This window comes from Salvelinus fontinalis, chromosome 40 (assembly GCF_029448725.1).
Source record: "Salvelinus fontinalis isolate EN_2023a chromosome 40, ASM2944872v1, whole genome shotgun sequence".
Classification (NCBI taxonomy): Eukaryota; Metazoa; Chordata; class Actinopteri; order Salmoniformes; family Salmonidae; genus Salvelinus; species Salvelinus fontinalis.
Genome location: NC_074704.1, coordinates 8045183 through 8069141, shown reverse-complemented (window position 1 = coordinate 8069141; position 23959 = coordinate 8045183). Strand labels below are relative to the sequence as shown.

General features: G+C 47.7%; 1 protein-coding gene across 1 annotated transcript in view; it reads left to right on the top strand.

Moving 5' to 3' along the window:
- The window catches only part of LOC129839470 (asc-type amino acid transporter 1-like), a gene marked incomplete at its 3' end in the record, with an annotated part of 83797 nt that overhangs the window by 7983 nt on the left and 51855 nt on the right, over nt 1-23959 (top strand). Inside the window, 2 exon segments of the mRNA XM_055906949.1 lie at nt 15898-16102; nt 22987-23138. Of these exon segments, the coding sequence (XP_055762924.1) occupies nt 15898-16102; nt 22987-23138 (357 nt within the window).

Genomic DNA, 23959 nt, shown 5'->3' with positions numbered 1-23959 from the left:
AAGCACTTCATGATGACGGAAGTGAGTGCTACGGGGCGGTAGTCGTTTAGCTCAGTTACCTTAGCTTTCTTGGGAACAGGAACAATGGTGGCCCTCTTGAAGCATGTGGGAACAGCAGACTGGGATAAGGATTGATTGAATATGTCCGTAAACACACCAGCCAGCTGGTCTGCGCATGCTCTGAGGACGCGGCTGGGAATGCCGTCTGGGCCTGCAGCCTTGCGAGGGTTAACACGTTTAAATGTTTTACTCACCTCGGCTGCAGTGAAGGAGAGCCCGCAGGTTTTGGTAGGGGGCCGTGTCAGTGGCACTGTATTGTCCTCAAAGCGGGCAAAAAAGTTGTTTAGCCTGTCTGGGAGCAAGACATCCTGGTCCGCGACGGGGCTGGTTTTCTTTTTGTAATCCGTGATTGACTGTAGACCCTGCCACATACCTCTTGTGTCTGAGCTGTTGAATTGCGACTCGATTTTGTCTCTGTACTGGGACTTAGCCTGTTTGATTGCCTTGCGGAGAGAATAGCTACACTGTTTGTATTCGGTCATGCTTCCGGTCACCTTGCCCTGGTTAAAAGCAGTGGTTCGCGCTTTCAGTTTCACGCGAATGCTGCCGTCAATCCACGGTTTCTGGTTTGGGAATGTTTTAATCGTTGCTGTGGGTACGACATCGTCAATGCACTTCCTAATGAACTCGCTCACCGAATCAGCATATTCGTCCATATTGTTGTTGGACGCAATGCGGAACATATTCCAATCCGCGTGATCGAAGCAGTCTTGAAGAGTGGAATCAGATTGGTCGGACCAGCGTTGAACAGACCTGAGCGCGGGAGCTTGTTGTTTTAGTTTCTGTTTGTAGGCTGGAATCAACAAAATGGAGTCGTGGTCAGCTTTTCCGAAAGGGGGGCGGGGGAGGGCCTTATATGCGTCGCGGAAATTAGTATAACAATGATCTAGGGTTTTTCCAGCCCTGGTAGCACAATCGATATGCTGATAGAATTTAGGGAGTTTTGTTTTTAGATTAGCCTTGTTAAAATCCCCAGCTACGATGAATGCAGCCTCAGGGTGTGTGGTTTCCAGTTTACAAAGAGTCAGATAAAGTTCGTTCAGGGCCATCGATGTGTCTGCTTGGGGGGGAATATATACGGCTGTGATTATGATTGAAGAGAATTCCCTTGGTAGATAATGCGGTCGACATTTGATTGTGAGGAGTTCTAGATCAGGTGAACAGAATGACTTGAGTTCCTGTGTGTTGTTATGATGATCACACCACGTCTCGTTAATCATAAGGCATACCCCCCCGCCCCTCTTCTTACCAGAAAGATGTTTGTTTCTGTCGGCGCGATGCATGAAGAAACCAGTTGGCTGCACCGACTCCGTTAGCGTCTCTTGAGTTAGCCATGTTTCCGTGAAGCAGAGCACGTTGCAATCCCTGATGTCTCTCTGGAATGCTACCCGTGCTCGGATTTCATCAACCTTATTGTCAAGAGACTGGACATTGGCGAGTAGTATGCTAGGGAGTGGAGCGCGATGTGCCCGTCTCCGAAGCCTGGCCAGGAGACCGCCTCGTTTGCCCCTTTTACGGCGTCGCACAGGGTCGCCGGCTGGGATCAGATCCATTGTATTGGGTGGAAGGCAAAACACTGGATCCGTTTCGGGAAAGTCATATTCCTGGTAGGAACGATGATGAGTTGACGTTAATCGTATATTCAGTAGTTCCTCCCGACTGTATGTAATGAAACCTAAGATTACCTGGGGTACCGATGTAAGAAATAACACATAAAAAAACAAAATACTGCATATTTTCCAAGGAACGCGAAGCGAGGCGGCCATCTCGTTTCGGCGCCGGATGGGTCAAGAGTAACGCCGAGGTCCTTCACAGTTTTATTTGAGACGACTTTACAACCATCAAGATGAATGAACCCCCCCTCCCCTCCCCACTACAGACCCCCCCCCCCCCCCCACTACAGAACCACCCCCCTCCCCAACTACAGAACACCCCCCCACTACAGAACCCCCCCTCCCCTCCCCCACTACAGAACCCCCTCCCCACTACAGAACACCTCCCCCCTCCCCAACTACAGAACCCCCCCCCCCCCCCCTACAGAACCCCCCCCCCCCACTACAGACCCCCCCCCCACTACAGAACCCCCCCTCCCCTCCCCCACTACAGAACCCCCCCTCCCCTCCCCCACTACAGAACCCCCCCTCCCCTCCCCACTACAGAACCCCTCACCCCTCCCCCACCACAGAACCCACCCCTCCCCCACTACAGAACCCCCCCTCCATCCCCACTACATAACCTCTCCACTACAGAACCCCCCCCCCCCCCCCCTCCCCACTACAGAACCCCCCCTCCATCCCCACTACAGAACCCCCCCTCCCCTCCCCCACTACAGAACACCTCCCCTCAGTACAGAACCCCCCCTCCCCCCACCAGAACCCCCCCCCCCTCTACAGGACCACCCCCCCCTCCCCCACTACAGAACCCCCCCTCCCCCACTACAGAACCCCTCCCCCACTACAGAACACCCTCCCCCACTACAGAACACCCTCCCCAACTACAGAACACCCTCCCCCACTACAGAACACCCTCCCCCACTACAGAACACCCTCCCCCACTACAGAACCCCTCCCCCACTACAGAACACCCTCCCCCACTACAGAACCCCTCCCCCACTACAGAACACCCTCCCCCACTACAGAACACCCCGCTCCACTACAGAACCCCCCTCCCTCCCCCACTACAGAACCCCCCTCCCTCCCCCACTACAGAACCTCCCCCCACCCCACTACAGAACCTCCCCCCACCCCACTACAGAACACCCTACATCCCACTGTGTGACAGACTGGTTAACTCCTTTAATTCAGAGTAGGGCTTGTCACAGTTCATGTTTTGTCTGCTTGCCAAGGTACTTCTGAGTATTGTGAAACTGGTATGTTGAACCCTATTTCTGAGTAGTGGATTTATGCCACGTTCTGGTCAACTATATAATCCTGTCCTCTGTTCCACCCTCGCTACTTATTCCACTTTACCTCAGCCAATCACGTGGCTGGTGTTGACTGGCTGGAGGGTATTTACTAAGCCAATATTGGGAGCGGTTTATTTTTTATCGTTACATTATCTGGGAAGGATATCTTTTGGACAAGGTCAAGTGCATTATGGGTAGTATCTCAGTGCTCCTAATACAGTAGCACCATGCATTATGGGTAGTGTCCCAGTGCTCCTAATACAGTAGCACCATGCATTAAGGACAGTGTCCCAGTGCTCCTAGTGCTCCTAATACAGTAGCACCATGCATTAAGGACAGTGTCTCAGTGCTCCTAATACAGTAGCACCATGCATTAAGGACAGTGTCTCAGTGCTCCTAATACAGTAGCACCATGTATTATGGGTAGTGTCCCAGTGCTCCTAATACAGTAGCACCATGCATTATGGGTAGTGTCCCAGTGCTCCTAATACAGTAGCACCATGCATTAAGGACAGTGTCCCAGTGCTCCTAGTGCTCCTAATACAGTAGCACCATGCATTATGGGTGGTGTCCCAGTGCTCCTAATACAGTAGCACCATGCATTAAGGACAGTGTCCCAGTGCTCCTAGTGCTCCTAATACAGTAGCACCATGCATTAAGGACAGTGTCTCAGTGCTCCTAATACAGTAGCACCATGCATTAAGGACAGTGTCCCAGTGCTCCTAATACAGTAGCACCATGCATTAAGGACAGTGTCCCAGTGCTCCTAATACAGTAGCACCATGCATTAAGGACAGTGTCCCAGTGCTCCTAGTACAGTAGCACCATGCATTAAGGACAGTGTCCCAGTGCTCCTAATACAGTAGCACCATGCATTAAGGACAGTGTCTCAGTGCTCCTAATACAGTAGCACCATGCATTAAGGACAGTGTCTCAGTGCTCCTAATACAGTAGCACCATGCATTAAGGACAGTGTCCCAGTGCTCCTAATACAGTAGCACCATGCATTAAGGACAGTGTCCCAGTGCTCCTAATACAGTAGCACCATGCATTAAGGACAGTGTCCCAGTGTTCCTAATACAGTAGCACCATGCATTAAGGACAGTGTCCCAGTGCTCCTAATACAGTAGCACCATGCATTAAGGACAGTGTCTCAGTGCTCCTAATACAGTAGCACCATGCATTAAGGACAGTGTCTCAGTGCTCCTAATACAGTAGCACCATGCATTAAGGACAGTGTCCCAGTGCTCCTAATACAGTAGCACCATGCATTAAGGACAGTGTCCCAGTGCTCCTAATACAGTAGCACCATGCATTAAGGACAGTGTCTCAGTGCTCCTAATACAGTAGCACCATGCATTAAGGACAGTGTCCCAGTGCTCCTAATACAGTAGCACCATGCATTAAGGACAGTGTCCCAGTGCTCCTAATACAGTAGCACCATGCATTAAGGACAGTGTCCCAGTGCTCCTAATACAGTAGCACCATGCATTAAGGACAGTGTCCCAGTGCTCCTAATACAGTAGCACCATGTATTAAGGACAGTGTCCTAGTGCTCCTAGTACAGTAGCACCATGCATTAAGGACAGTGTCCCAGTGCTCCTAATACAGTAGCACCATGCATTAAGGACAGTGTCCTAGTGCTCCTAGTACAGTAGCACCATGCATTAAGGACAGTGTCCCAGTGCTCCTAATACAGTAGCACCATGCATTAAGGACAGTGTCCCAGTACTCCTAATACAGTAGCACCATACATTAAGGACAGTGTCTCAGTGCTCCTAATACAGTAGCACCATACATTAAGGACAGTGTCCCAGTGCTCCTAATACAGTAGCACCATGCATTAAGGACAGTGTCTCAGTGCTCCTAATACAGTAGCACCATACATTAAGGACAGTGTCCCAGTGCTCCTAATACAGTAGCACCATGCATTAAGGACAGTGTCTCAGTGCTCCTAGTACAGTAGCACCATGCATTAAGGACAGTGTCTCAGTGCTCCTAATACAGTAGCACCATGCATTAAGGACAGTGTCTCAGTGCTCCTAATACAGTAGCACCATGCATTAAGGACAGTGTCACAGTGCTCCTAATACAGTAGCACCATGCATTAAGGACAGTGTCCCAGTGCTCCTAATACAGTAGCACCATGCATTAAGGACAGTGTCCCAGTGTCCCAGTGCTCCTAGTACAGTAGCACCATGCATTAAGGACAGTGTCCCAGTGCTCCTAATACAGTAGCACCATGTATTAAGGACAGTGTCCCAGTGCTCCTAATACAGTAGCACCATGCATTAAGGACAGTGTCCCAGTGCTCCTAGTGCTCCTAATACAGTAGCACCATGCATTAAGGACAGTGTCCCAGTGCTCCTAGTACAGTAGCACCATGCATTAAGGACAGTGTCCCAGTGCTCCTAGTGCTCCTAATACAGTAGCACCATGCATTAAGGACAGTGTCTCAGTGCTCCTAATACAGTAGCACCATGCATTAAGGACAGTGTCCCAGTGCTCCTAGTGCTCCTAATACAGTAGCACCATGCATTAAGGACAGTGTCCCAGTGCTCCTAGTACAGTAGCACCATGCATTAAGGACAGTGTCCCAGTGCTCCTAGTGCTCCTAATACAGTAGCACCATGCATTAAGGACAGTGTCCCAGTGCTCCTAGTACAGTAGCACCATGCATTAAGGACAGTGTCCCAGTGCTCCTAGTGCTCCTAATACAGTAGCACCATGCATTAAGGACAGTGTCCCAGTGCTCCTAATACAGTAGCACCATGCATTAAGGACAGTGTCCCAGTGCTCCTAGTGCTCCTAATACAGTAGCACCATGCATTAAGGACAGTGTCCCAGTGCTCCTAGTGCTCCTAATACAGTAGCACCATGCATTAAGGACAGTGTCCCAGTGCTCCTAATACAGTAGCACCATGCATTAAGGACAGTGTCCCAGTGCTCCTAGTGCTCCTAATACAGTAGCACCATGCATTAAGGACAGTGTCCCAGTGCTCCTAGTGCTCCTAATACAGTAGCACCATGCATTAAGGACAGTGTCCCAGTGCTCCTAATACAGTAGCACCATGCATTAAGGACAGTGTCCCAGTGCTCCTAGTACAGTAGCACCATGCATTAAGGACAGTGTCCCAGTGCTCCTAATACAGTAGCACCATGCATTAAGGACAGTGTCCCAGTGCTCCTAATACAGTAGCACCATGCATTAAGGACAGTGTCCCAGTGTCTCAGTGCTCCTAATACAGTAGCACCATGCATTAAGGACAGTCCCAGTGCTCCTAGTGCTCCTAGTACAGTAGCACCATGCATTAAGGACAGTGTCCCAGTGCTCCTAATACAGTAGCACCATGCATTAAGGACAGTGTCCCAGTGCTCCTAGTACAGTAGCACCATGTATTAAGGACAGTGTCCCAGTGCTCCTAATACAGTAGCACCATGCATTAAGGACAGTGTCCTAGTGCTCCTAGTACAGTAGCACCATGCATTAAGGACAGTGTCCCAGTGCTCCTAGTGCTCCTAATACAGTAGCACCATGCATTAAGGACAGTGTCCCAGTGCTCCTAGTGCTCCTAATACAGTAGCACCATGCATTAAGGACAGTGTCCCAGTGCTCCTAGTACAGTAGCACCATGCATTAAGGACAGTGTCCCAGTGCTCCTAGTCGTTGTTTGATGTTTGTTATTTACCTCATATTTTGTGCGCCACCCTACGGGACTCCCAATCACAGCCGGTTGTGCTACAGCCCGGGATCGAACCAGGGGTCTGTAGTGACGCCTCTAGCACTGCGATTTCCTTGCCTTAGACCGCTGCGCCACTGGCGAGCAAGAATTAGGTCCCTCTGTGATGCTGGTTTCAGAAGGCAGAATGTAACGGTCACTACTCTCTCTGTCCAGTCTGTAAACAGATTGAACCTAAGAACGTCTTCTAATACAACTGCAATGCAGAAGGCAGAATGTAAAGGTTACTACTCTCTCTGTCCGTTCTGTAAACAGATTGAACCTAAGTACCTCTTCTAATGCAACAGCAATGCAGAAGGCAGAATGTAACGGTTACTACTCTCTCTGTCCGTTCTGTAAACAGATTGAACCTAAGAACGTCTTCTAATACAACTGCAATGCAGAAGGCAGAATGTAACGGTTACTACTCTCTCTGTCCGTTCTGTAAACAGATTGAACCTAAGTACCTCTTCTAATGCAACAGCAATGCAGAAGGCAGAATGTAACGGTTACTACTCTCTCTGTCCGTTCTGTAAACAGATTGAACCTAAGTACCTCTTCTAATGCAACAGCAATGCAGAAGGCAGAATGTAACGGTTACTACTCTCTCTGTCCGTTCTGTAAACAGATTGAACCTAAGTACCTCTTCTAATGCAACAGCAATGCAGAAGGCAGAATGTAACGGTTACTACTCTCTCTGTCCGTTCTGTAAACAGATTGAACCTAAGAACCTCTTCTAATGCAACAGCAATGCAGAAGGCAGAATGTAACGGTTACTACTCTCTCTGTCCGTTCTGTAAACAGATTGAACCTAAGAACCTCTTCTAATGCAACAGCAATGCAGAAGGCAGAATGTAACGGTTACTACTCTCTCTGTCCGTTCTGTAAACAGATTGAACCTAAGTACCTCTTCTAATGCAACAGCAATGCAGAAGGCAGAATGTAACGGTTACTACTCTCTCTGTCCGTTCTGTAAACAGATTGAACCTAAGTACCTCTTCTAATGCAACAGCAATGCAGAAGGCAGAATGTAACGGTTACTACTCTCTCTGTCCGTTCTGTAAACAGATTGAACCTAAGAACCTCTTCTAATGCAACAGCAATGCAGAAGGCAGAATGTAACGGTTACTACTCTCTCTGTCCGTTCTGTAAACAGATTGAACCTAAGAACCTCTTCTAATGCAACAGCAATGCAGAAGGCAGAATGTAACGGTTACTACTCTCTCTGTCCGTTCTGTAAACAGATTGAACCTAAGAACCTCTTCTAATGCAACAGCAATGCAGAAGGCAGAATGTAACGGTTACTACTCTCTCTGTCCGTTCTGTAAACAGATTGAACCTAAGAACCTCTTCTAATGCAACAGCAATGCAGAAGGCAGAATGTAACGGTTACTACTCTCTCTGTCCAGTCTGTAAACAGATTGAACCTAAGAACGTCTTCTAATGCAACTGCAATGCAGAAGGCAGAATGCAGGAGAGCAGTGTCGTGTCTCTCTCCTCTCTCTCCTCTCTCTCCTCTCTCTCCTCTCTCTCCTCTCTCTCCCCTCTCTCCTCTCTCTCCTCTCTCTCCTCTCTCTCCTCTCTCCATCTCCATAGCAGATATACAACTTTCCCTTCTCTGGTTGAAGGGCCTCATCTTTCGAAGTCAGAGGCAGGAAGTGGTGTAGAATGCTTGTGCTTGAAACAGGAAGCTATGATCACAGAATGTATTTTAACCCTATAGGCTGTGATGTGAATCTATAGGCTCCGCCCGCCTCCACTCGTTCACCTCCTTCTCATCTGAAGTCCTCGACACAGCTTCAGACACAGAGGAGGAGGATGATGATTGGACCACAACAGACATTCTCTTCTTCCTGTCTTTCTATCTCCTTCCTCAACAGTCCAACTAAGTACTGCTTCTTCAAACACTGCTTCTCAGCCAGGCTCCCCAGCCGTCAGTACTGTAGACATCAGATCTGAGCCAGGCTCCCCAGCCGTCAGTAACTGTAGACATCAGCTCTGAGCCAGGCTCCCCAGCCGTCAGTACTGTAGACATCAGATCTGAGCCAGGCTCCCCAGCCGTCAGTAGTGTCGACATCAGATCTGAGCCAGGCTCCCCAGCCGTCAGTAACTGTAGACATCAGATCTGAGCCAGGCTCCCCAGCCGTCAGTAGTGTCGACATCAGATCTGAGCCAGGCTCCCCAGCCGTCAGTAACTGTAGACATCAGATCTGAGCCAGTCTCCCCAGCCGTCAGTAGTGTCGACATCAGATCTGAGCCAGGCTCCCCAGCCGTCAGTAACTGTAGACATCAGGTCTGAGCCAGGCTCCCCAGCCGTCAGTACTGTAGACATCAGATCTGAGCCAGGCTCCCCAGCCGTCAGTACTGTAGACATCAGATCTGAGCCAGGCTCCCCAGCCGTCAGTAACTGTAGACATCAGATCATAGCCAGGCTCCCCAGCCGTCAGTACTGTAGACATCAGATCTCAGCCAGGCTCCCCAGCCGTCAGTAACTGTAGACATCAGATCTGAGCCAGGCTCCCCAGCCGTCAGTACTGTAGACATCAGATCTGAGCCAGGCTCCCCAGCCGTCAGTAACTGTAGACATCAGATCTCAGCCAGGCTCCCCAGCCGTCAGTAACTGTAGACATCAGATCTGAGCCAGGCTCCCCAGCCGTCAGTACTGTAGACATCAGATCTGAGCCAGGCTCCCCAGCCGTCAGTAGTGTAGACATTAGATCTGAGCCAGGCTCCCCAGCCGTCGGTACTGTAGACATCAGATCTGAGGCCAGGCTCCCCAGCCGTCAGTACTGTAGACATCAGATCTGAGCCAGGCTCCCCAGCCGTCAGTACTGTAGACATCAGATCTCAGCCAGGCTCCCCAGCCGTCAGTACTGTAGACATCAGATCTCAGCCAGGCTCCCCAGCCATCAGTACTGTAGACATCAGATCTGAGCCAGGCTCCCCAGCCGTCAGTACTGTAGACATCAGATCTGAGCCAGGCTCCCCAGCCGTCGGTACTGTAGACATCAGATCTGAGGCCAGGCTCCCCAGCCGTCAGTAACTGTAGACATCAGATCTGAGGCCAGGCTCCCCAGCCGTCAGTAACTGTAGACATCAGATCTGAGCCAGGCTCCCCAGCCGTCAGTAACTGTAGACATCAGATCTGATCCAGGCTCCCCAGCCGTCAGTAACTGTAGACATCAGATCTGAGCCAGGCTCCCCAGCCGTCAGTACTGTAGACATCAGATCTGAGCCAGGCTCCCCAGCCGTCAGTACTGTAGACATCAGATCTGAGCCAGGCTCCCCAGCCATCAGTACTGTAGACATCAGATCTGAGGCCAGGCTCCCCAGCCGTCAGTAACTGTAGACATCAGATCTGAGCCAGGCTCCCCAGCCGTCAGTACTGTAGACATCAGATCTGAGCCAGGCTCCCCAGCCGTCAGTAACTGTAGACATCAGATCTGAGCCAGGCTCCCCAGCCGTCAGTACTGTAGACATCAGATCTGAGGCCAGGCTCCCCAGCCGTCAGTAACTGTAGACATCAGATCTGAGGCCAGGCTCCCCAGCCGTCAGTACTGTAGACATCAGATCTGAGCCAGGCTCCCCAGCCGTCAGTGCTGTAGACATCAGATCTGAGCCAGGCTCCCCAGCCGTCAGTACTGTAGACATCAGATCTCAGCCAGGCTCCCCAGCCGTCGGTACTGTAGACATCAGATCTGAGCCAAGCGTTTGTGGGTCACCCATTAAATCTCCACGCCGATGCAACGATTTGTGATGACAACACAAAAACAAAACACAATAGCATTATGTAACATCCTCCCCTCTCCTCCCCTCTCCTCTCCGCTCCTCACCGTACTCTCTCCAGATCAGAAGTGACAGGAGGAAATCTACTGTTCAGAGTTATTTCACTGGAGCATCATTACATTTACAGAGCTGTTTGTTTCCAGAGAGGCACTGTGATGGATGGCGTGCCTCGCTGGGCCTCGCTGGGGCTCAGAGCCCTCGCTGTCTCACATCAGACAAACTGTTTACAGCGAGATAACTACCAATTAGACCCCCCCCCCCCCCCATTATCCACTTACTTCTTCTCTTGTGCTGTTCTTCAAAACTTTCCCCTGAGATGGCTGTGTCACAAATGGTACCCTGTTCCCTATATAGTGCACTACATTTGACCTGAGTACTATGGGCCCTATATAGTGCACTACATTTGACCTGACCACTATGGGCCCTATATAGTGCACTACATTTGACCTGAGCACTATGGGCCCTATATAGTGCACTACATTTGACCTGAGCACTATGGGCCCTATATAGTGCACTACATTTGACCTGAGCACTATGGGCCCTATACAGTGCACTACATTTGACCTGAGCACTATGGGCCCTATATAGTGCACTACATTTGACCTGAGCACTATGGGGCCTATATAGTGCACTACATTTGACCTGAGTACCATGGGCCCTATATAGTGCACTACATTTGACCTGAGCACTATGGGCCCTATATAGTGCACTACATTTGACCTGAGCACTATGGGCCCTATATAGTGCACTACATTTGACCTGAGCACTATGGGCCCTATATAGTGCACTACATTTAACCTGAGCACTTGGAACATTTGACCTGCCATTTGGGACACGTTGGATGTTTTGCCCGGGGGTCTTTGCTTTGACAGCTGTTGTTGGATCAGATGAGGATGTTGTGGACGGGGATAGGATGGATACCTCAGCCAGACACAGACACAGAGCCAGGGTTACATAGTGTAGGGATGGATACCTCAGCCAGACACAGAGCCAGGGTTACATAGTGTAGGGATGGATACCTCAGCCAGCCTCAGACACAGAGCCAGGGTTACATAGTGTAGGGATGGATACCTCAGCCAGCCTCAGACACAGAGCCAGGGTTACATAGTGTAGGGATGGATACCTCAGCCAGCCTCAGACACAGAGCCAGGGTTACATAGTGTAGGGATGGATACCTCAGCCAGCATCAGACATAGAGCCAGGGTTACATAGTGTAGGGATGGATACCTCAGCCAGACACAGACACAGAGCCAGGGTTACATAGTGTAGGGATGGATACCTCAGCCAGCCTCAGACACAGAGCCAGGGTTACATAGTGTAGGGATGGATACCTCAGCCAGACACAGAGCCAGGGTTACATAGTGTAGGGATGGATACCTCAGCCAGACACAGAGCCAGGGTTACATAGTGTAGGGATGGATACCTCAGCCAGCCTCAGACACAGAGCCAGGGTTACATAGTGTAGGGATGGATACCTCAGCCAGACACAGAGCCAGGGTTACATAGTGTAGGGATGGATACCTCAGCCAGACACAGAGCCAGGGTTACATAGTGTAGGGATGGATACCTCAGCCAGCCTCAGAGGCAGAGCCAGGGTTACATAGTGTAGGGATGGATACCTCAGCCAGACACAGAGCCAGGGTTACATAGTGTAGGGATGGATACCTCAGCCAGCCTCAGACACAGAGCCAGGGTTACATAGTGTAGGGATGGATACCTCAGCCAGCCTCAGAGGCAGAGCCAGGGTTACATAGTGTAGGGATGGATACCTCAGCCAGACACAGACACAGAGCCAGGGTTACATAGTGTAGGGATGGATACCTCAGCCAGCCTCAGACACAGAGCCAGGGTTACATAGTGTAGGGATGGATACCTCAGCCAGCCTCAGACACAGAGCCAGGGTTACATAGTGTAGGGATGGATACCTCAGCCAGCCTCAGACACAGAGCCAGGGTTACATAGTGTAGGGATGGATACCTCAGCCGGCCTCAGACACAGAGCCAGGGTTACATAGTGTAGGGATGGATACCTCAGCCAGCCTCAGACACAGAGCCAGGGTTACATAGTGTAGGGATGGATACCTCAGCCAGACACAGAGCCAGGGTTACATAGTGTAGGGATGGATACCTCAGCCAGCCTCAGACACAGAGCCAGGGTTACATAGTGTAGGGATGGATACCTCAGCCAGACACAGAGCCAGGGTTACATAGTGTAGGGATGGATACCTCAGCCAGACACAGAGCCAGGGTTACATAGTGTAGGGATGGATACCTCAGCCAGCCTCAGGCGCAGAGCCAGGGTTACATAGTGTAGGGATGGATACCTCAGCCAGACACAGAGCCAGGGTTACATAGTGTAGGGATGGATACCTCAGCCAGCCTCAGACACAGAGCCAGGGTTACATAGTGTAGGGATGGATACCTCAGCCAGACACAGACACAGAGCCAGGGTTACATAGTGTAGGGATGGATACCTCAGCCAGCCTCAGACACAGAGCCAGGGTTACATAGTGTAGGGATGGATACCTCAGCCAGCCTCAGACACAGAGCCAGGGTTACATAGTGTAGGGATGGATACCTCAGCCAGCCTCAGACACAGAGCCAGGGTTACATAGTGTAGGGATGGATACCTCAGCCAGCCTCAGACACAGAGCCAGGGTTACATAGTGTAGGGATGGATACCTCAGCCAGCCTCAGACATAGAGCCAGGGTTACATAGTGTAGGGATGGATACCTCAGCCAGCCTCAGACACAGAGCCAGGGTTACATAGTGTAGGGATGGATACCTCAGCCAGCCTCAGACACAGAGCCAGGGTTACATAGTGTAGGGATGGATACCTCAGCCAGACACAGAGCCAGGGTTACATAGTGTAGGGATGGATACCTCAGCCAGCCTCAGACATAGAGCCAGGGTTACATAGCGTAGGAATGGATACCTCAGCCAGCCTCAGACACAGAGCCAGGGTTACATAGTGTAGGGATGGATACCTCAGCCAGCCTCAGACACAGAGCCAGGGTTACATAGTGTAGGGATGGATACCTCAGCCAGCCTCAGACACAGAGCCAGGGTTACATAGTGTAGGATTGGATACCTCAGCCAGACACAGAGCCAGGGTTACATAGTGTAGGGATGGATACCTCAGCCAGCCTCAGACTCAGAGCCAGGGTTACATAGTGTAGTAACAGACCTCAGTGTTAGCCAGGGTTACGTAGTGTAGTAACAGACCTCAGTGTTAACCAGGGTTACATTGTGTAGTAACAGACCTCAGTGTTAGCCAGCGTTACATAGTGTAGTAACAGACCTCAGTGTTAGCCAGCGTTACATAGTGTAGTAACAGACCTCGGTGTTAGCCAGGGTTACGCAGTGTAGTAACAGACCTCAGAGTTAGCCAGCGTTACATAGTGTAGTAACAGACCTCAGTGTTAGCCAGGGTTACATAGTGTAGTAACAGACCTCAGTGTTAGCCAGGGTTACATAGTGTAGTAACAGACCTCAGAGTTAGCCAGGGTTACATAGTGTAGTAACAGACCTCAGTGTTAGCCAGGGTTACGTAGTGTAGTAACAGACCTCAGTGTTAGCCAGGGTTACATAGTGTAGTAACATACCTCAGTGTTACCCAGGGTTACATAGTGTAGTAACATACCTCAGTGTTACCCAGGGTTACATAGTGTAGTAACAGACCTCAGAGTTAGCCAGGGTTACATAGTATAGTAACAGACCTCAGTGTTAGCCAGGGTTACATAGTGTTGTAACAGACCTCAGTGTTAGCCAGCGTTACATAGTGTAGTAACAGACCTCAGTGTTAGCCAGGGTTACATAGTGTAGTAACATACCTCAGTGTTACCCAGGGTTACATAGTGTAGTAACAGACCTCAGAGTTAGCCAGGGTTACATAGTGTAGTAACAGACCTCAGTGTTAGCCAGGGTTACATAGTGTTGTAACAGACCTCAGTGTTAGCCAGCGTTACATAGTGTAGTAACAGCCCTCAGTGTTAGCCAGGGTTACATAGTGTAGTAACAGACCTCAGTGTTAGCCAGGGTTACATCGTGTAGTAACAGACCTCAGTGTTAGCCAGGGTTACATAGTGTAGTAACCGACCTCAGTGTTAGCCAGGGTTACATAGTGTAGTAACAGACCTCAGTGTTAGCCAGGGTTACGTAGTGTAGTAACAGACCTCAGTGTTAGCCAGGGTTACATAGTGTAGTAACAGACCTCAGTGTTAGCCAGGGTTACGTAGTGTAGTAACAGACCTCAGTGTTAGCCAGGGTTACGTAGTTTAGTAACAGACCTCAGTGTTAGCCAGGGTTACATAGTGTAGTAACAGACCTCAGTGTTAGCCAGGGTTACATAGTGTAGTAACAGACCTCAGTGTTAGCCAGGGTTACATAGTGTAGTAACAGTGTTAGCCAGGGTTACATAGTGTAGTAACATACCTCAGTGTTAGCCAGGGTTACATAGTGTAGTAACAGACCTCAGTGTTAGCCAGGGTTACTTAGTATATTAACAGACCTCAGTGTTAGCCAGCGTTACGTAGTATAGTAACAGACCTCAGAGTTAGCCAGCTTTACATAATGTAGTCCAGTCCAGTTCACTGACCCTGCAGAACAGAGACTTGGACATGGAAAACAGCACCAGAGCCCCATGGTCATTTCAGTCCACTGTGGTGGTAATCCAGATCTGAAACAGCTGTGTGATGACTAGGGGGGTGTTTATGAAATCGATAACAGAAAACAGATGTTTGTTATGATATACAACCCCTCAACTATAAAAATATAAAAAACAAGTGGACAAGACTGGAAGGTTGTTGAAGACCAATTATCAGAGTTGATATGAATGTCTTTCTCCACTGTGTTCTTCTCCTCCCTCACACCAAGGGGGGACAGGACTGGGAGGTTGTTGAAGACCAACTATCAGAGATGATATGAATGTCTTTCTCCACTGTGTTCTTCTCCTCCCTCACAACAAGGGGGGACAGGACTGGGAGGTTGTTGAAGACCAACTATCAGAGTTGATATGAATGTCTTTCTCCACTGTGTTCTTCTCCTCCCTCACACCAAGGGGGGACAGGACTGGGAGGTTGTTGAAGACCAACTATCAGAGTTGATATGAATGTCTTTCTCCACTGTGTTCTTCTCCTCCCTCACAACAAGGGGGGACAGGACTGGGAGGTTGTTGAAGACCAACTATCAGAGTTGATATGAATGTCTTTCTCCACTGTGTTCTTCTCCTCCCTCACACCAAGGGGGGACAGGACTGGGAGGTTGTTGAAGACCAATTATCAGAGTTGATATGAATGTCTTTCTCCACTGTGTTCTTCTCCTCCCTCACACCAAGGGGGGACAGGATTGGGAGGTTGTTGAAGACCACAGGAAACTACTACACTTGATTCTAACGTATCTGTCTCTCTGTTGTTCTCCACTCCCCAGGTAACATCATTGGTTCGGGGATATTCATCTCTCCTAAGGGGGTTTTGGAGCACGCTGGCTCGGTGGGTCTGTCCCTTATCGTGTGGGTGTGTGGAGGGGGTATCTGCGCCCTGGGCTCCATGTGTTACGCCGAGCTGGGGGTCACCATTCCCAAGTCAGGAGGAGACTACTCCTACGTCACAGAGATATTCGGAGGACTGGTGGGGTACGTTTTCTATTTTATGTCCACGATCCTGATTAGGGAAACAACCCAGAAACTTTCCCAGAATTCCCTGTTTTTTTCCCAGAAATGTTCAGGGCCCGTCTCAGAGTAGAAGGGAAGAATTTCATTCCAAAACGCGATATAAACATTTTCAGAAATGTTGGTAAAATGACAATTAAAACACATTTAGTGAACCATATAGAGCTACTATTGTTTCATCTGACCACAACATGGACTAGTGAAAAGACTGACAGGATTAATCTGACCACAACATGGACTAGTGAAAAGACTGACAGGATTAATCTGACCACAACGTGGACTAGTGAAAAGACTGACAGGATTAATCTGACCACAACGTGGACTAGTGAAAAGACTGACATGATTAATCTGACCACAACATGGACTAGTGAAAAGACTGACCGGATTAATCTGACCACAATGTGGACTAGTGAAAAGACTGACAGGATTAATCTGACCACAACATGGACTAGTGAAAAACTGACAGGATTAATCTGACCACAACATGGACTAGTGAAAAGACTGACAGGATTAATCTGACCACAACATGGACTAGTGAAAAGACTGACAAGATTAATCTGACCACAACGTGGACTAGTGAAAAGACTGACAAGATTAATCTGACCACAACGTGGACTAGTGAAAAGACTGACAGGTTTAATCTGACCACAATGTGGACTAGTGAAAAGACTGACAGGATTAATCTGACCACAACGTGGACTAGTGAAAAGCCTGACAGGATTAATCTGACCACAACATGGACTAGTGAAAAGACTGACAGGATTAATCTGACCACAACGTGGACTAGTGAAAATACTGACAGGATTAATCTGACCACAACATGGACTAGTGAAAAGACTGACAGGATTAATCTGACCACAACATGGACTAGTGAAAAGACTGACCGGATTAATCTGACCACAACATGGACTAGTGAAAAGACTGACAGGATTAATCTGACCACAACATGGACTAGTGAAAAGACTGACAGGATTAATCTGACCACAACATGGACTAGTGAAAATACTGACAGGATTAATCTGACCACAACGTGGACTAGTGAAAAGACTGACAGGATTAATCTGACCACAATGTGGACTAGTGAAAATACTGACAGGATTAATCTGACCACAACATGGACTAGTGAAAATACTGACAGGATTAATCTGACCACAACGTGGACTAGTGAAAAGCCTGACAGGATTAATCTGACCACAACATGGATTAGTGAAAAGACTGACAGGATTAATCTGACCACAATGTGGACTAGTGAAAAGACTGACAGGATTAATCTGACCACAACATGGATTAGTGAAAAGACTGACAGGATTAATCTGACCACAATGTGGACTAGTGAAAATACTGACAGGATTAATCTGACCACAACATGGACTAGTGAAAAGACTGACAGGATTAATCTGACCACAACATGGACTAGTGAAAAGACTGACAAGATTAATCTGATCACAACGTGGACTAGTGAGAGGATCTGCAGAGAGGAATGGGAGAAACTCCCCAAATACAGGTGTGCCAAGCTTGTAGCGTCATAACCAAGAAGAGTCAAGGCTGTAATCGCTGACAACCAAGTACTGAGTAAAGAGTTTGAATACTTATGTAAACGTGATATTTCCGTTTTTGAATTTTTTATTAATTTGCTCAAATTTCTAAAAACTTGTTTTTGCTTTGTTATTATGGGGTATTGTGTGTAGATGTTTTTAAATAAATTTTAGAATAAGGCTGTAATGTAACAAAATATGGAAAAAGTCAAGGGTTCTGAAAACTTTCCGAATACACACTGTATACAAAATGTGTTTTCTTTTCGGACATAAGCAACTTTTGGAACAATTTTATAGGATTTTCACTTTTGTTTTTGTTAATTAATTTGCCGGTTAAGGATGAATTGATTCGTATTGTTGGAGCGACATTGCCCCCCCCCCCCCCCATTGCCCCCCTATTTACCACCTCAGTATGTTTGCTGTGTTTCCTGTCGCTGGATCTTGTCTCTCTCCTATTCATCAGTTAGTTTAGCACGTTGGCTCTTTCGGTCACCAGGACCAGATATCACAGGCTCCAACAGGACCAGGTATCACAGGCTCCAACAGGACCGGATATCACAGGCTCCAACAGGACCGGATATCACAGGCTCCAACAGGACCAGATATCACAGGCTCCAACAGGACCAGATATCACAGGCTCCAACGGGACCGGATATCACAGGCTCCAACAGGACCAGATATCACAGGCTCCAACAGGACCAGATATCACAGGCTCCAACAGGACCGGATATCACAGGCTCCAACAGGACCAGATATCACAGGCTCCAACAGGACCGGATATCACAGGCTCCAACAGGACCGGATATCACAGGCTCCAACAGGACCGGATATCACAGGCTCCAACAGGACCGGATATCACAGGCTCCAACAGGACCGGATATCACAGGCTCCAACAGGACCGGATATCACAGGCTCCAACAGGACCGGATATCACAGGCTCCAACAGGACCGGATATCACAGGCTCCAACAGGACCGGATATCACAGGCTCCAACAGGACAGGATATCACAGGCTCCAACAGGACCGGATATCACAGGCTCCAACAGGACCAGATATCACAGGCTCCAACAGGACCGGATATCACAGGCTCCAACAGGACCGGATATCACAGGCTCCAACAGGACCGGATATCACAGGCTCCAACAGGACCGGATATCACAGGCTCCAACAGGACCGGATATCACAGGCTCCAACAGGACCGGATATCACAGGCTCCAACAGGACCAGATATCACAGGCTCCAACAGGACCAGATATCACAGGCTCCAACAGGACCAGATATCACAGCCTCCAACAGGACCGGATATCACAGCCTCCAACAGGACCGGATATCACAGGCTCCAACAGGACCGGATATCACAGGCTCCAACAGGACCGGATATCACAGGCTCCAACAGGACCGGATATCACAGGCTCCAACAGGACCGGATATCACAGGCTCCAACAGGACCGGATATCACAGGCTCCAACAGGACCGGATATCACAGGCTCCAACAGGACCGGATATCACAGGCTCCAACAGGACCGGATATCACAGGCTCCAACAGGACCGGATATCACAGGCTCCAACAGGACCGGATATCACAGGCTCCAACAGGACCGGATATCACAGGCTCCAACAGGACCGGATATCACAGGCTCCAACAGGACCGGATATCACAGGCTCCAACAGGACCGGATATCACAGGCTCCAACAGGACCGGATATCACAGGCTCCAACAGGACCGGATATCACAGGCTCCAACAGGACCAGATATCACAGGCTCCAACAGGACCAGATATCACAGGCTCCAACAGGACCGGATATCACAGGCTCCAACAGGACCAGATATCACAGGCTCCTACAGGACCAGGTTAATTGCATCCTGATGCTTATTTTGTTAACAGGAGCCAACATGGCTGCTATAGAATGTTATTAAATGCATCATGATGCTCGTTTTGTTAACAGGAGCCAACATGGCTGCTATAGAATGTTATTAAATGCATCCTGATGCTCATTTTGTTAACAGGAGCCAAAATGGCTGCCATAGAATGTTATTAAATGCATCCTGATGCTCGTTTTGTTAACAGGAGCCAAAATGGCTGCCATAGAATGTTATTAAATGCATCCTGATGCTCGTTTTGTTAACAGGAGCCAAAATGGCTGCCATAGAATGTTATTAAATGCATCCTGATGCTCGTTTTGTTAACAGGAGCCAACATGGCTGCTATAGAATGTTATTAAATGCATCCTGATGCTCATTTTGTTAACAGGAGCCAAAATGGCTGCTATAGAATGTTATTAAATGCATCATGATGCAGAAACCTCAATGTCCCAATTCTCTAAATGGCACGATGGCGCCGACAGAAAGGGTCGCCTCGCTTCTAGTCCTTCTAGTCCTCGCTTCTAGTCCTAAACTATGCAGTATTAATATTTTTTTGTGTATTATTTCTTACATTGTTAGCCCAGAAAATCTTAAGTTTTATTACGTACAGCCGGGAAGAACTATTGGATATCAGAGAGACGTCAACTTCCCAACGCTACGACCAGGAATACGACTTTCCCGCAGTGGATCCTTCGTTCGAACCACCCAAGAGGCTGACCCAAAACAAAGTTGCCACAGGAGAGGTAGACGGGGCGGCCTTCTGGCCAGGATTCGGAGGCGTACACACCACGCACCTCTCCCGAGTATTTTACTCGCTAATGTCCAGTCTCTAGATAACAAGGCAGACGGAATTAGGGCTAGGGTTGCTTTCCAGAGAGATCCTCGAGATTGTAACATGCTCTGTTTTCATGGCAACCTGGCTCTTTGGGGACATGCTGTTGGAGTCGGTACAGCCACCGGGATTCTTTGTGCGTCGCGCCGACAGGAACAAACATCTCTCAGGGAAGAAGAAGGGCGGGGTTGGATGTTTCATGATTAACCACTCATGGTGTAATTCTAACAACATACAGGAACTAACAATAACATCTTCTAACCATGTGTAATGTAACCATGTGTAATGTAACCAATAAAATTTGATTTGATTTTGATTTAAACACATTCTAAAGCAAAATGTTTTACAAGTTTGACAACAGCCATAATTCATACACAATAGAAAGGAACCCGTGATCATTCATTTCACATAAAATAATGATCATGTAAAACGTTTAAGTGTTTTATTGAATTTTGTAATTAGGATCAAGTCCCCTACACAGGGGGGACTTGATAATGTTACTCATTCTGATCTAAATAACTGGTCTTAGATCAGTACTCAGGGGGGAGAGAGACCATCTGATCTAAATAACTGGTCTTAGATCAGTACTCAGGGGAGAGAGAGACCGTCTGATCTACATAACTGGTCTTAGATCAGTACTCAGGTGAAGAGAGACCATCTGATCTAAATAACTGGTCTTAGATCAGTACTCAGGGGGAGAGAGACCGTCTGATCTAAATAACTGGTCTTAGATCAGTACTCAGGGGGGGGAGAGAGACCATCTGATCTAAATAACTGGTCTTAGATCAGTACTCAGGGGGAGAGAGACCGTCTGATCTAAATAACTGGTCTTAGATCAGTACTCAGGGGGAGAGAGACCGTCTGATCTAAATAACTGGTCTTAGATCAGTACTCAGGAGGGAGAGAGACCGTCTGATCTAAATAACTGGTCTTAGATCAGTACTCAGGGGGAGAGAGACCGTCTGATCTAAATAACTGGTCTTAGATCAGTACTCAGGGGGGAGAGAGACCGTCTGATCTACATAACTGGTCTTAGATCAGTACTCAGGGGGGAGAGAGACCGTCTGATCTAAATAACTGGTCTTAGATCAGTACTCAGGAGGGAGAGAGACCATCTGATCTATATAACTGGTCTTAGATCAGTACTCAGGAGGAGAGAGAGACCGTCTGATCTAAATAACTGGTCTTAGATCAGTACTCAGGAGGGAGAGAGACCATCTGATCTATATAACTGGTCTTAGATCAGTACTCAGGGGGGGAGAGAGACCGTCTGATCTAAATAACTGGTCTTAGATCAGTACTCAGGGGGGAGAGAGACCGTCTGATCTAAATAACTGGTCTTAGATCAGTACTCAGGAGGGAGAGAGACCGTCTGATCTAAATAACTGGTCTTAGATCAGTACTCAGGGGGGGGAGACCGTCTGATCTAAATAACTGGTCTTAGATCAGTACTCAGGGGAGAGAGAGACCGTCTGATCTAAATAACTGGTCTTAGATCAGTACTCAGGGGGAGAGAGACCGTCTGATCTACATAACTGGTCTTAGATCAGTACTCAGGGGGAGAGAGACCGTCTGATCTACATAACTGGTCTTAGATCAGTACTCAGGGGGAGAGAGACCGTCTGATCTATATAACTGGTCTTAGATCAGTACTCAGGGGGGGGAGACCGTCTGATCTAAATAACTGGTCTTAGATCAGTACTCAGGGGGAGAGAGACCGTCTGATCTAAATAACTGGTCTTAGATCAGTACTCAGGGGGGAGAGAGACCGTATGAATACGGCCACAGATCCTGGTCCTTCGTTCATTCCTCCTCTACATGTGTACCAGTAATCATGTAATTAAAGAATGGTGTGTTTTAATGTGTAAAGTGGATTAGATATAAATTGTACTTGTAGTCCCCATGATACTCGTTACAAGTGAGAGTCTGAGTCCACAAAGATGTCCCTTAGGTCTCCGAGGCAGGAGACTCTCGGAGTTCATGAAAAGGTCTTATAAGTATTTGAGTTTGCCCAGCACTCTCCACAGCTGCCGTACAATATAAACAATGAACGGTCTACAGTCTATGCATATTTTGACCGCGTCACCCTGACTGTCTACATACAGTATAAGGTGTATAATATAGTTTTAACAGTATATATGTTGTCTTCCTATAGGTTCCTGCTCCTATGGAGCGCGGTTCTCATCATGTACCCCACCACCCTGGCTGTCTACATACAGTATAAGGTGTATAATATAGTTTTAACAGTATATATATGTTGTCTTCCTATAGGTTCCTGCTCCTATGGAGCGCGGTTCTCATCATGTACCCCACCACCCTGACTGTCTACATACAGTATAAGGTGTATAATATAGTTTTAACAGTATATATGTATATATGTTGTCTTCCTATAGGTTCCTGCTCCTATGGAGCGCGGTTCTCATCATGTACCCCACCACCCTGGCTGTCTACATACAGTATAATATAGTTTTAACAGTATATATATATATGTTGTCTTCCTATAGGTTCCTGCTCCTATGGAGCGCGGTTCTCATCATGTACCCCACCACCCTGGCTGTCTACATACAGTATAATATAGTTTTAACAGTATATATGTATATATGTTATCTTCCTATAGGTTCCTGCTCCTATGGAGCGCGGTTCTCATCATGTACCCCACCACCCTGGCTGTCATAGCTCTCACCTTCTCCAACTACGTCCTGCAGCCGGCCTTCCAGAACTGTGTTCCTCCGTACTTGGCCACCAGGCTTCTCTCTACAATCTGCATATGTAAGTCCAGACTGATAAGGACTATTTAGTAGTAGCAATATAGTACAGTAATGACTATTTAGTAGTAGTATAGTACAATAATGACTATTTAGTAGTAGTATAGTACAATAATGACTATTTACTAGTAGTACAGTACAATAATGACTATTTAGTAGTAGTATAGTACAATAATGACTATTTAGTAGTAGTATAGTACAATAATGACTATTTAGTAGTAGCAATATAGTACAATAATGACTATTTAGTAGTAGTATAGTACAATAATGACTATTTAGTAGTAGTATAGTACAATAATGACTATTTTTAAGTAGTATAGTACAATAATGACTATTTAGTAGTAGTGTAGTACAATAATGACTATTTAGTAGTAGTGTCGTACAATAATGACTATTTAGTAGTAGTATTACAGTACAATAATGTCTATGTAGCTACTAGTACAGTATAATAATGACTATTTAGTAGTAGTATAGTACAATAATGTCTGTGTAGCTACTAGTACAGTATAATAATGACTATTTAGTAGTAGTATAGTACAATAATGACTATTTAGTAGTAGTATAGTACAATAATGACTATTTAGTAGTACTATAGTACAATAATGACTAGTGTAGTCAGGGTGTAGTGTCATCGTATCTAATGAGGGTTGAGGCCCGTATCAGTAGTCAGGGTGTAGTGTCATCATATCTAATGAGGGTTGAGGTCCGTATCAGTAGTCAGGGTGTAGTGTCATATCTAATGAGGGTTGAGGCCCGTATCAGTAGTCAGGGTGTAGTGTCATCATATCTAATGAGGGTTGAGGTCCGTATCGGTAGTTAGGGTGT